The following is a 13,140-nucleotide window of genomic DNA, read 5'->3' on the forward strand; positions in this document are numbered from 1 at the left end:
AATTCCTTCCAGTAGCACCTTAAAGACCAACTAAGTTAGTTCTTGGTATGAGCTTTCGTGTGCATGCACACTTCTTCAGATACACTATGGCAGACCAACACGGCTACCTATCTGTAAATGGACTTTGAAGACACTCGAACTCAGGACGCAAGGGAGAAATGTGCTAAGAGGAAGGCTGTTAGTATTCCTGCTCCGTGATTGCAGTCATGGGATTGTTGTTTTTTACATATGTTTTGACTCTACAGAGTGGGAAGTGACGGAGACAGGATGTTTGTGTTCCTGTGTTCACTGAAGTGGGACTATTGTCCTTTGTTCTTTTTCTCTTTGCTGTCTGATGCTAGAGAGAGAGGGAGTCATGTTGCAGTGCTCTGTGTGTGTTTATATGTAAATAAAGTAAAGGTAAAGGGACCCCTGACCATTAGGTCCAGTCGTGGCTGACTCTGGGGTTGCGGCGCTCATCTCGCTTTATTGGCTGAGGGAGCCGGCGTACAGCTTCCAGGTCATGTGGCCAGCAAGAGTAAGCCGCTTCTGGCGAACCAGAGCAGCGCAAGGAAACGCCGTTTACCTTTCCACTAGAGTGGTACCTATTTATCTACTTGCACTTTGACGTGCTTTAGAACTGCTAGGTTGGCAGGAGCAGGGACAGAGCAATGGGAGCTGACTCCGTCGCGGGGATTTGAACTGCCGACCTTCTGATCAGCAAGTCCCAGGCTCTGTGGTTTAACCCACAGCGCCACCCGCGTCCCATAAAATAAAGTAGTTTAGCCAAAATGCTGAGTTGCTGAGGTCTGTCACGCAACTGCGAAGACTCTGCGGATCCCTAAGTGTGCCGGTGTCTGTTGGCATCTGTCGCTGTGATGTTCGGGCTGAAGAAAGCTTTTGAAGCTCCCGAACGATCGGCCAGGAGGGAGAGAACATGCCAGTCAGGCATGTGCCTCTACCAGGGTCCTACTCGAGTGTAGGATGAGCTCCTAACAAATCCACACCGTGATGGACTCCCGCCCGGAAACCAATGTCCCCACTGTGGAAGGATGTTTGGATCCAGAATTGGCCTCCACAGTCACTTATGGACTCATTATTAAAACCATGTTCATGGAAGACAATCTTACTTGGCTGCGAGGGATCGCAGAAGAAGAAGAAGAAGAAGAGGAAGAGGAAGAGGAGGAGGAGGAGGAGGAATAGGAAGAAGAAGAAGAAGAAGAAGAAGAAGAAGAAGAAGAAGAAGAAGAAGAGGAAGAGGAAGAAGAAGAAGAGGAAGAAGAGGAGGAGGAGGAATAGGAAGAGGAATAGGAAGAAGAAGAAGAAGAAGAACAAGAAGAAGAAGAAGAAGAAGAAGAAGAAGAAGAAGAGGAAGAGGAAGAGGAAGAAGAAGAAGAAGAAGAAGAGGAAGAGGAAGAGGAGGAGGAGGAGGAGGAGGAATAGGAAGAGGAAGAGGAAGAAGAAGAAGAAGAAGAAGAAGAAGAAGAAGAAGAAGAAGAAGAGGAAGAGGAAGAAGAAGAAGAAGAAGAAGAAGAAGAAGAAGAAGAAGAAGAAGGGGTTGGGCTAGATGTGACAGGAACCCAGAAAACCCACCGGTTTGCATCTGAGAAAGTGCAGAACCCCCCCCCCCCCCAGGGGTTTTCAAATTGGTAAATTGAGCATTTAATTGGCGGAGGCAACACTAATTAACTGGGGCCTGTTATGTAACGCATTGACAGCAAAGCATCTCAGCACACACCCCCTTTCCACCCGCCATGCGCTAGCAAGGCTCACAGCGTCTCTTTCTCTCCACCAGCCGCCGGGTGCCAGTCCATAAGCGCCTGGCTGTTTCCCAAAGCCCACGCACCAAACGCCGGCTGGGGTTGCGCAGCGGTGCGTCAGATGCGCTCTGAACGGTTTGCAAAAACGGGCGGCAGAGGAGCCCGAGAGCATGAGCACGAGTCCCGGAAAAAGCCGAGCTCGGGCGAGCAGCCCTTTGCACATGCTCAGACACACCCTTTGCACATTCCGGAACTTGCATTGGCTGGGCAGCCGTTGGCAGGCTGGTATCCTCAGGGCATTTTTGTCATTACAAAAGACTGGCCAGGCTCCCCAGGGCATCCAATCAAGTGACCATTAACAGGTAACCTGCCAGACAGGAGATAAACAATGCACTCAGATTTCTGCTGTAGACCGCCTCTTCTGTGATGTAGGTATGATGTGCCTGGGGGTGGTCTTGGACTCCAGGGCGGGGAATTTAAAATGTCTATATAAGGGCGGACACACCTGGGTTCTGGGTCCTCCTCCGAGAGGGGGGCACCTTGTTGCAACAGTTCAATAACTTACTAGCTGCTTTGCTTCTCAATATTCTCTGGTTGGCCTCTGTTATTTTCTCTGACCGATGGAGAACCTACAAAGGACTCTATAAGGGCTCTTGTGTCCCCTATAAGGGAATAAGGGCAGATTTTCATTTATTACAGTGTCATCTGCAAATTTGACAAGCATCCCCTCAACTCCTTCGTCCATGTCATTTATAAAGACGTTGAATGACAACAGGCCCTTGAGCCTATATTTGTGCACCTGGTTCTTCCAGAATAGAAGAGGTTGCTGGATCAGGCCCATCTTGGACAGCATCCTGTTCTCAGGGGGGGGGGGGAACCAGATGCCCGTGGGAAACCAGTGAGCAGGATCCGACCTCAAAAGCCCTCTCAGAGCATTGGCATATTGGCTAGTAGCCACCAATCGACTTCTCTTCCTCCATGAATTTAAAGCCGTCCTCCTGTGGCAGGGAGTTCCACAGGTTAACGCGCGAATAAGTATTTCAAAAACCAGGCAGATTCGTCAAGGCAGGGTTCGGTTTTATGACACAACATTTGTAACAAAGGCAATGAAATAAATTCCCCCCCGCCCAACCCGATTTGCTTCAATCTGGAACTCGTTAAATCGGGCGATAATTTAATGGATTGGGCGTTTTAAACACAAACAGAGTTTGCTTTTTTTTTTTTTTTAGACCTCCACTTTCTGATTTCCTTACCCCAGGCCCTTTTTAATCAGCCTGTGGCTGATTGACCTGGAATATAAATAAATCTACATTTCATAACATGGGATAATTTTGCACCTCGGGAGTTATAGCAGTGGAGAGGAGGGGAAATATCGGCGCTTTCTAGTGTTCCTGTTTGCATCTGAATATGTGCTGTTTTTTTTCTATATATAACTGAATAAAAATGGCTTTTTTGGAATTACATGCAGATCTGAGCATTTTTTTAAAAAGTGCAGTTATTTTGCACATGTGCTTATGGGACGCAGTCACAGCCAAGACCTCTGTGTCCTGAACATTGCTTGCACGATGTTGGGTGTCGCCAGCATCGGTTCTTCCAGCTCGTGCCTCACGTATTTTGACTCTTTAACAACACCCCCCCCCTTCATGTGCAAAGGAGGAGATTATGGAGGGGCCTGCAAGCATTTTGCTCCCCTTTCCTATCCCGGCCCCTCCTCTTCTCTCGTGTTCGCGCGGAGCCAAAACCTGCCAAAGAGGAAAGGAAAATATTCATCATCGGGGGAAACCGGTTTGCACAGACTCCCTTTCCCCCCACCCTTCTCTTTTCGTTTCTTTGCAGAGTGATTCATTCAGAAACTATGCCGGGTGCGTGTGGTGTTGTGACGCTTCTGGTGTCGCGAAACAGGTGTGGAGAACACACACAAACACACACACACACACGGTTGCATCCAGAGACACTGGCTGGGAGATTCAAGGCAGAGAAAAGGAAGGATGTCTTCACACGGCACACAGTTAGACTGCGGAACTCCCTGCCACAGCAGGCAGCATTGGCCAACAGCCTGGATGGCTTTAAAAAGGGGACAGAAAGATGTTATACTGTTTTTGTATGCCACAACTGCCGCTCAAATTTTACTAGCTAAGAATTGGAAAACACAAGAAGTACCAACAATGGAAGAATAGCAGATGAAGGTGATGGACTGGCCGATCTGAATGGAAGAGTCCCTAACCAGAAGGAGGACTACCAGGAAGAATGGATGAAATTTAAAGACTATTTACTTACATATGTTAAACTAAACTAATTGGAGTGCCTGCAAGTATCAGATAGGCTTAGGATTTAATTGCATAATGTGATGAATTAACATGTTTAAAGTTGAAATGTAAAGGGGGGAAAAGATGTTAAGTGAATAAGTTAATTGTTTTAAGAATTTAGGTACAGTGGTACCTCGGGTTACATACGTTTCAGGTTACATACGCTTCAGGTTACACACCCCGCTAACCCAGAAATAGTACCTCGGCTTAAGAACTTTGCTTCAGGATGAGAACAGAAATTGCGTCGCGGCAGCGGGAGGCCCCATTAGCTAAAGTGGTGCTTCAGGTTAAGAACAGTTTCAGGTTAAGTACGGACCTCTGGAACGAATTAAGTACTTAACCCGAGGTACCACTGTACTGGAAAACTGTTAAAATGATTTACACTGAAATCCAACCCGAGGGATACGAGGAAGTCACTTCACAATGTTATGAAGTTTAGTTTAAATACAGCTGAGATATATGTATGTTTGTTTGTTTAAAAATTTTCTGGAAAATTAATTAAAAAAATGAAAAAAATAAAATAAAAAGGGGACAGGGCAAATTCACTGCGCTCCGCAGGTGGAGGCAGGGATGCTTCTGAATGCCAGACACTGGAAACCACAGGAGGGGAGAGTGCTGCTCTTGAACTCAGGACCCGCTTGCGGGGTTCCCCTAATGGCCATCTGGTCAGCTGCTGTGAGGACAGGATGTTGGACTAGATAGGCCATTGGACTGATTCAGCAGGCTGTTCTTCTATTCTTCTGCTCTGATGCGGAAATTTAAACCTAACTACATCTTGGGACACGGGTGGCGCTGTGGGTTAAACCACAGAGCCTAGGGCTTGCCGATCAGAAGGTCGGCGGTTCAAATCCCCACGAAGGGGTGAGCTCCCGTTGCTCAGTCCCTGCTCCTGCCAACCTAGCAGTTCGAAAGCACACCAGGGCAAGTAGATAAATAGGTCCCGCTCCGGCGGGAAGGTAAACACCGTTTCCGTGCGCTGCTCTGGTTCGCCAGAAGCGGCTTAGTCATGCTGGCCACATGACCCGGAAGCTGGACGCCGGCTCCCTCGGCCAATAAAGCGAGATGAGCGCCGCAACCCCAGAGTCGGCCACGACTGGACCTAATGGTCAGGGGTCCCTTTACCTTTATCTTTACAGTATATCTTGCCGGCCTGTGGAGGCCCCAGGCCTCCCCTGCTCCCGCTCCCCAGGAAGCTGGTCTTCAAAGATAGACTGCTATTGAGAATGGAGGTTCTATAGAACATGTGGATTCTGTAGAGCCATTGTGACCCATAACTGCCGGCAGACCTCTCTCCTTTGCTGTGACAATACCATTTTGGCACCCTCCCTGCCCGCTGTCTGACTGGCCAGAGTGGTGCATGCTCTGGTTATCTCCCGCTTGGACTACTGCCATGCGCTCTACGTGGGGCTACCTTTGAAGGTGACCCGGAAACTACAACTAATCCAGAATGCGGCAGCTAGACTGGGGACTGGGAGCGGCCACCAAGACCACATAACACCGGTCTTGAAAGACCTACATTGACTCCCAGGACGTTGTGAGGGTCAAAAGTGGATCATGTTCTTTGGAGGAAAGGCAGGACAGAATTGCAGCAGCGAATAAAGTGGTAAGTTGGTTCCCAAACACCAAAAACCCAGAAGTTAAGTGTTCTGGTTTTCAAACGTTTTTCGGAAGCCAAACACCCAATGCAGCTGTCGGCTATTATTTCTGGGGCGCCTGCACCAATCAGAAGCTGCATCTTGGTTTTCGAAAGAAGAAGAAGAAGAAGAAGAAGAAGAAGAAGAAGAAGAAGAAGAAGAAGAAGAAGAAGAAGAAGAAGAAAATTTATTTATACCCCCCATCTGGCTGGGCTTTCCCAGCCACTCTGGACGGCTTCCAACAAAATATTAAAATACACTATTGCATCAGATATTAAAAGCTTCCCTGAACAGGGCTGCGTTCAGATGTCTTCTAAAAGTCAGGTGGTTCTTTATTTCCTGGTGGGAGGGAGTTCCACAGGGCAGTTTTGTAACGGACTTCGGGAACGGATTAAGTTTGAGAACAAAGGCACCACTGTACTGTCAATTATGCCATTAATTGAGGTTCTCTTATCAGCAATGCCCCTCCCCCTTTGCCCCCAACCTCCTCCATGGGGTGCCCCACTTACTCGAGAGCGCAAGAGACGATGCCCAGGAAAAGGCAGGACCCAGAGATGGAGCAGATTAACCGGGTGATTTTTTCCAGACCTCCGCCCTCTGTGGGGAGAAAAAGAGGGAGAGAAATGGGTAGGAGAGGAAGGGGTGCTTGGAAGAGACCAGGAAGGTCTTGGGTGGCTCCCAAAATAACAACAACAACAACAATAATAATGAATAAAACATCAAACACTAAAAGCTTCCGTAAACAGGGTTGCCTTCAGATGTCTTCTAAAAGTCAGCTAGTTGTTTATTTCCTTGACATCTGCTGGGAGGGCATTCCACAGGGAGGGCGCCACCACCAAGAAGGCCCTGTGCCCGGTTCGAAGGGAAAGCAGGACATACAGGGATCAAACCAGAAACCGGGATGGTGTCTGTCAATCTGGGGCTGTCCCTGGAAAATAGGTACAGTTGGAAGGTTGCCAAAGTCCTTGGCAAGTAGGGTGGACCCTGGAAGATAAAAGGGGAGGGAGGGAGGGAGGGGGCAAGGACTGGCCAAGGAGGGGCGGGAATGGCACACCCAGAGGGTTTGCATAAGAGACAGGGGGCTTTCTAATGTTTGATTTCCCCCCCCTGTTTTTAGTGTTCTGTTGGGAACCACCCAGAGCGGCTGGGGAAACCCAGCCAGACTGGCGGGGTATAAATATTATTATTATCATTATTAATTATGGCAGCAAAGGAGAGAGAAGCTCCTCACCTGGGTAACAGGTCTTCATATCCCAGCAGCGCAGCTCTACTCTCCGGCAAGTGGTACAGTTCCACACCAAGGCTGATCCCTCTGGAAATGGGAAAGGGGGTCAGGTCCGGGGCAGAGGCCTCAGAACCCCCTACCTCCTCTGATGGAGGGGAAGGACCATAGCTGTCAAGCGTCCCTTATTTGCGGGACAGTCCCTTATCCCAGTGCTGTGTCCCGCTGCTGTCCCTTATTGATGATGTCCCTTAAATTTCCCGGGTTTCAAAGGAAGCAGCTCCTCTCCCTCCCTCCCTGCCGGCCAGGGAGGAGGGAGGCTCCAACTGTGTTGCTTGGCTGTGTTGCTCACCCAATAAGGAGTCTGAGAACGACTGGGGGGTGGAGCTTGCATGCCTTGGGCCAATCAAATCGGCCGCGTTGCCTGGGGACTCGCTTTTGCTCAGCGCTTCCCAGCGGAGAGGGGACGGGGGTTTTCCTTGCTGCATCCCCTTTGCCGGGTTGCTGCGCTCTGGGAACCACCGCTTGAGGCTTCGTTTGGCTGCTGGCTGGGCTTTCTGCCTTTGGCTCGGAGGGGCTCAGCAGTCAAACATACCTGCGGCATGAAAATCCCTTATTTTTGCTGCTGACCCCTTATTTTCGAGGCTGCTGGTCCCTTATTTTCAAATCTGTAAATTGACAGCTACGGACCGAACCCAGGCCTCCTATTCACTGTGCAACCCTTCCCGGTTCAAAAACCAGGCTCAGGGCGGCTAACAACAAATTTAAAACACTTTAAAACACTTAATTATAAAAGCAGCATAAAATACATTATAAAAACATGAATAACAATAAAAAAAATCAATTAGATAATCCCCGGGGCTAGCTGGCTGAGTCGGTCCTACTTGGGCCAGTGAGGAGGCCAGGGGAGAATTAGCTGTGGGGTCTCAGAGCGGGTGATCTTCATAAAAAGGGAAGGAAGGGGAATAAAAGATCAGGCTGGATTCGAATTAAAGGCCAGGCGGAATAGCTCTGTCTTACAGGCCCTGCGGAAGGAGGTTAAATCCTGAAGGACCCTAGTCTCATGGGACAGAGCATTCCACCAGGTGGGAGCCATCACTGAAAAGGGATATAATAAGGGAGGGGGGGTTCCCCATCTTTTATAAAGGTGGGGCTCTTGATCCCAGTATTTCTTGTTCTGCCGTCCCGTCCCCGGAACTTACGGCAAGCCGGAGGGCACAGCGCTGGAAGAGAAAAGAGAAAAGAGATTTCTTGCAAGACGCTCAGTCATCTAGCAAGCTAGTTTTTCCAGCCTGCTATCAGGGACTGGGGCTGGTCCCTGCCTTGGAAAATGTGAGGCATAGCTGTCAACTTACAGATTTGAAAATAAGGGACCAGCAGCCTCAAAAATAAGGGATCAGCAGCCAAAATAAGGGATTTTCAGAGCACAGGTATGTTCAACTTCTGAGCCCCTCCGACCCAAAGGCAGAAAGCCCAGCCAGCAGCCAAACGAAGCTTCAAGCGGTGGTTCCCACAGCGCAGCAACCCGGCAAAGGGGATGCAGCAAGGAAAACCACCGTCCCCTCTCCGCTGGGAAGCGCTGAGCAAAGGCGAGTCCCCAGGCAACGCGGCCGATTTGATTGGCCCAAGGCATGCAAGCTCCACCCCCCAGTCGTTCTCAGACTCCTTATTGGGTGAGCAACGCAGCCAAGCAACACAGCTGGAGCCTCCCTCCTCCCTGGCCGGCAGGGAGGGAGGGAGGGAGAGGAGCTGCTTCCTTTGAAACCCGGGAAATTTAAGGGACATCAACAATAAGGGACAGCAGCAGGACACGGCGCTGGGATAAGGAACTGTCCCGCCAAATAAGGGACGGTTGACAGCTATGTTGTGAGGTCAGGATAGGGACCCTGGAGGTTTCTGGAGTGAATGATGCTTTTCAATCTGGGGAGTGCTGTTTCTAGTCACCCACACGCATAATTCAGATTGTTTCTCCTATGCCCTAGGGGGCAGATTCTGAGAGGAAAAAATTACCCTCTTCCCTCTCATCCCAGATGAGTGAGATTATGATTCATTCATTCATTCATTTCATAAAATCTACACACCACTTTTTTTAAAAAAAAAAAATTCCCTCAAAGCAGGTTGCAAAGAGAACAAAACAATGAAATGATCAGTGAAAACAGTTTTTTAAAAACCAACCCAAAAACCGGCAATAAACTAAAGAGCAGACTGAAACATACACCCACGTTCTACATGTCTGAGCAGGCTTGTCCAAGCGACAGTGGTTTTAGCAGGCGCCAAGAGGAGGACAGCCTGGTGTCAAGTGGCAGGGAGTTCCAAAGGTGTCGGCGCTGCCACAACAAAAGATTTAGTTCCCAGATAATGCAGAACAGGTAGCGTGTGGAAACAGCGAAAGTTCTGCCAATCAAAGCGGTCAAGTGGGGCGTTTATGGGGCGAGGCGATCTCACAGGTGAATCCGGTCCCAGGTTGTTAAGGGCTTTAGATACTGAGAGCAACACCCCGTAGCAAATCGGCAAATCTCTGAGCAGAGGTGCGATATGGCGACAAAGCCTCTCTCCTTTCAGCAATTGGGCTGCAGCAGTGGGGTGCGGTGAAGTTTTTCATAGGGGAACAGTTAGGGGCAGGGGGCGCTAGATTGCAAGGGCCATTGGGGGGGTCAATGTCATGCGTGTGATATTGTGACGTCCTGTTGTCGCGCACGCGAGCATAAGCGAAACCCCACATTTAAGGTGCTGGTTTTGACCTTTAAAGCCCTTTCCCGCCAAATAAGGGACGGTTGACCCATGTACCTATGGGACCGCCTCTCCTGGTACGCCCCGCAGAGAGGTCCACAAATGACAACACCTTGGAGGTCCCAGGTCACAAGGCGGTTAGACTGGTCTCAACTAGGGCCAGGGCCTTTTCAGTAGTGGCCCCGACTTGGGGGAACACTCTGTCCCAAGAGACCAGGGCCCTGCGGGACTTGACATCTTTCCGCAGGGCCTGCAAGACAGAGCTGTTCTGCCTGGCCTTTTGTTTGGACTCGATCTGACAACCCCTTATATGGGATTTGGTATATAAATTTTCCCTTGGCTTTTTTGCTGAGACATGTAGGACCAGAATATCTGATGTTTCCTCCCTTTATGGTCTTGATTTATGGGCTACTACTAAAATGAGGCTGCATTTTAAGCTGAATTTTAAGCCATATTTTAATTAACTGTTTGGTGGTGGTGGTGGTTTTTCTATTACGTTTTATTGTAATTCGTATTTGGTGTTAGCCGCTGTGAGTCCTCCCCTGCCAGCGAGGGAGGGGTATAAATAAGCATTTATGTACTTATTCTTTATGCGTGTGATATTTTGACGTCCTGATGTCACGCACGTGAGCATAAGGGAAACCTCACGTTTGAGGGAAAACACACTTTGCGCATGCCCAGAAGCATACTCTGTTTTTAAGACACATTATGTGACTGAGATGTATTTTTAAAATTTCAGAGCCGGTCCCAATACAGACAGGGTTTCAGACTGAAGATCCTTTCACATACCTTCCCTGCTCTGCTCTGGTATCTTGACTTCATGAAGCCAGTTCCAAAACTTTGGGAAATCAGCGAGGCTCTGGTTTATTTCTGGTGGGGAGAAGGGACGAGAGGATTATAATCCCACTGCTACCACCAACAGCAGCTTCCCTAAGGTTAAAGGTAAAGGGACCCCTGACCATTAGGTCCAGTCGTGGCCGACTCTGGGGTTGCGGCGCTCATCTTGCTTTATTGGCCAAGGGAGCCAGCGTACAGCTTCCGGGTCATGTGGCCAGCAGGACTAAGCCGCTTCTGGCGAACCAGAGCAGCGCACAGAAACGTTGTTTTCCTTCCCGCCGGAGCGATACCTATTTATCTACTTGCACTGGTGTGCTTTCGAACTGCTAGGTTGGCAGGAGCAGGGACTGAGCAACGGGAGCTCACCCCTCGCGGGGATTCGAACCGCCGACCTTCTGATTGGCAAGCCCTAGGCTCTGTGGTTTAACCCACAGCGCCACGGCTACCACCAACAGCAGCTTCACTAGACTGATGCAAAAGTTTTCACCCCCCCTTCCTTCATTTTAAGCCCATTGTCCCAAGAGGGCGCCACCCTCTGAAATCTGCACAATCCAAACTGCTCCTTACCTATAACCCGGAAGACTCGGTGCGTTTTTTCCAGCAAAAGATCCAGGGACATGTCATCTGCAGGTGGGAGGGAAGAAAGGGGAGCCTCACATGAGCCACGGGGGTCTGCAACACCTGCCACCCCCAACCTGGTGCCCTCCAGAGTGGCGCATGCTCTGGTTATCTCCTGCTTGGACTACTGCAATGCGCTCTACGTGGGGCTACCTTTGAAGGTGACCCAGAAACTACAACTAATCCAGAATGTGGCAGCCGGACTGGGGACTGGGAGACCACATAACACCGGTTCTGAAAGACCTACATTGGCTCCCAGGATGTTTCTGAGCACAATTCAAAGTGTTGGGGCTGACCTTGAAAGCCCTAAACGGCCTCAAAGGCCCAGTAGACCTGGAGGAGCGTCTCCACCCCCATCGTTCTGCCCAGACACTGAGGTCCAGCCCAGCTCTGAGGAATAACGAGCTTACGAAAGCACTTCAGTGGATTCTGAAAAACGCAAACACTCCAAAGAACTGTGGTGGTATCTCCCCTTAGTTTGTCTGATTTTTGACAGCTATCTCTACTTCTTGTGGGATTGAGTTCCACAGGTCAGCTATGGAGGGAGAAGCACATTTGTTTGTCCCGAACCACCCAGCATTATATACGAGTGATTGTGTGCATGTAGAAACCTCTGGGCTTTTGCCTGACTGGAATGCAGACCACCTAGAAATTCATATTATTATTATTATTATTATTATTATTATTATTATTATTATTATCTCTTGCTCTGCCCCCTTTCCCCCCTCTGGCTCCACCCACCACCAGCATGTGGAAACCTGCCCCCCAAAGAGATAATAGCCCACAGGGAAATATAGGGGGAGCCCCACCCCTGTTGCCACCCATATATATATTGTTATTATTACCGCTAATAATATTGATCCAAGCGACTATGCTAATGGGATGCATACAGAAATAATAACAGTGGCATTCCGGTCATGCATACAAAACTAATGATAGTGATGTTCCACGATACAGACAGAAATACTAACAGTGATGTTCCATCAGTGTGTACAGAAATAATAACAGTGATGTTCTAATCGTTGCCGTTAACTACTTGCTAATAATAAAACCTAGACAGCATCTTAAAAAGCCCCTTGCCAACAAAGGTCCGTATAGTAAAAGCTGTGGTTTTCCCAGTAGTGATGTATAGAAGTGAGAGCTGGACCATCAAGAAGGCTGATCGCCGAAGAATGGATGCTTTTGAATTCTGGTGCTGGAGGAGACTCTGGAGAGTCCCATGGACTGCAAGAAGATCCAACCTCTCCATTCTGAAGGAAATCAGCCCTGAATGCTCACTGGGAGGACAGATCCTGAAGCTGAGGCTCCAAGATTTTGGCCACCTCAGGAGAAGAGAAGACTCCCTGGAAAAGACCCTGATGTTGGGAAAGATGGAGGGCCCTAGGAGAAGGGGACGACGGAGGATGAGATGGTGGGACAGTGTTCTCGAAGCTACCAGCATGAGTTTGACCAAGCTGCGGGAGGCAGTGGAAGACAGGAGTGCCTGGCATGCTCTGGTCCAGGGGGTCACGAAGAGGCGGACATGACGACTAAACAACAACAATAATAAATCCTGTCCCTTGCCAGACATCCCCAAAGAGCCCTGTTTTCTCTACCTAAGGCCAAGCCCAGGGAGGACTCTCTGCCCCAGGGATAACCGGTACAGTTTGCCTGGCTGTAACGCTCTCGGTATTGGGCGCAGAGGTGGGCAAAGCGGGTCTTCAGGTTCTTGGAATGGAGTCCGCAGTGGATGCACCCCTCCGTCTCGGGGCTTTCGCTGGCGAGGATGAGGAGCAGGAGAGCCAGAGTCGCGGGCGACCGGGAGGCAGGTCCCAGAGCCCTCGGAGTGGAGAACGCTTTGGAAAGGGCCATCGGTGGGCCCACCAGAAAAGCTGTAGGCGTGGCTGGCAGAACACATTCCAGAACCCTTTTGGTTCTTTGGGTTGGGGTTCTAAGCTGCCGCCCGGGCAACCGGTTCCAGAGTCCCGGGGGTGGGGGTTCCTTTCATAAAGGGACAACTCTGGCCTCGGTCCTGTATACCTGAAGGAGCGTCTCCATCCCCATCGTCCAGCCCG

The 13,140-nt window shown here is 49.7% G+C and overlaps 1 protein-coding gene across 1 annotated transcript; it reads right to left on the reverse strand.

Annotated features, from left to right (window-relative positions):
• Positions 1–2,799: 2,799 nt before the first annotated feature.
• TMEM95 (transmembrane protein 95) lies at positions 2,800–13,140 on the reverse strand. The gene is made up of 7 exons (XM_083707179.1): positions 12,682–13,140; positions 11,036–11,092; positions 10,421–10,501; positions 8,104–8,124; positions 6,911–6,991; positions 6,189–6,276; positions 2,800–3,481 (listed from the first exon to the last, which is right to left on the reverse strand). The coding sequence occupies exons 1-7, from the start codon at positions 12,935–12,937 to the stop codon at positions 3,436–3,438; spliced, it is 630 nt and encodes a 209-aa protein (XP_083563305.1). The 5' UTR covers positions 12,938–13,140; the 3' UTR covers positions 2,800–3,435.

Source organism: Podarcis gaigeae (assembly GCF_964106915.1).
Source record: "Podarcis gaigeae genome assembly, chromosome: 13".
NCBI classification, from domain to species: Eukaryota; Metazoa; Chordata; class Lepidosauria; order Squamata; family Lacertidae; genus Podarcis; species Podarcis gaigeae.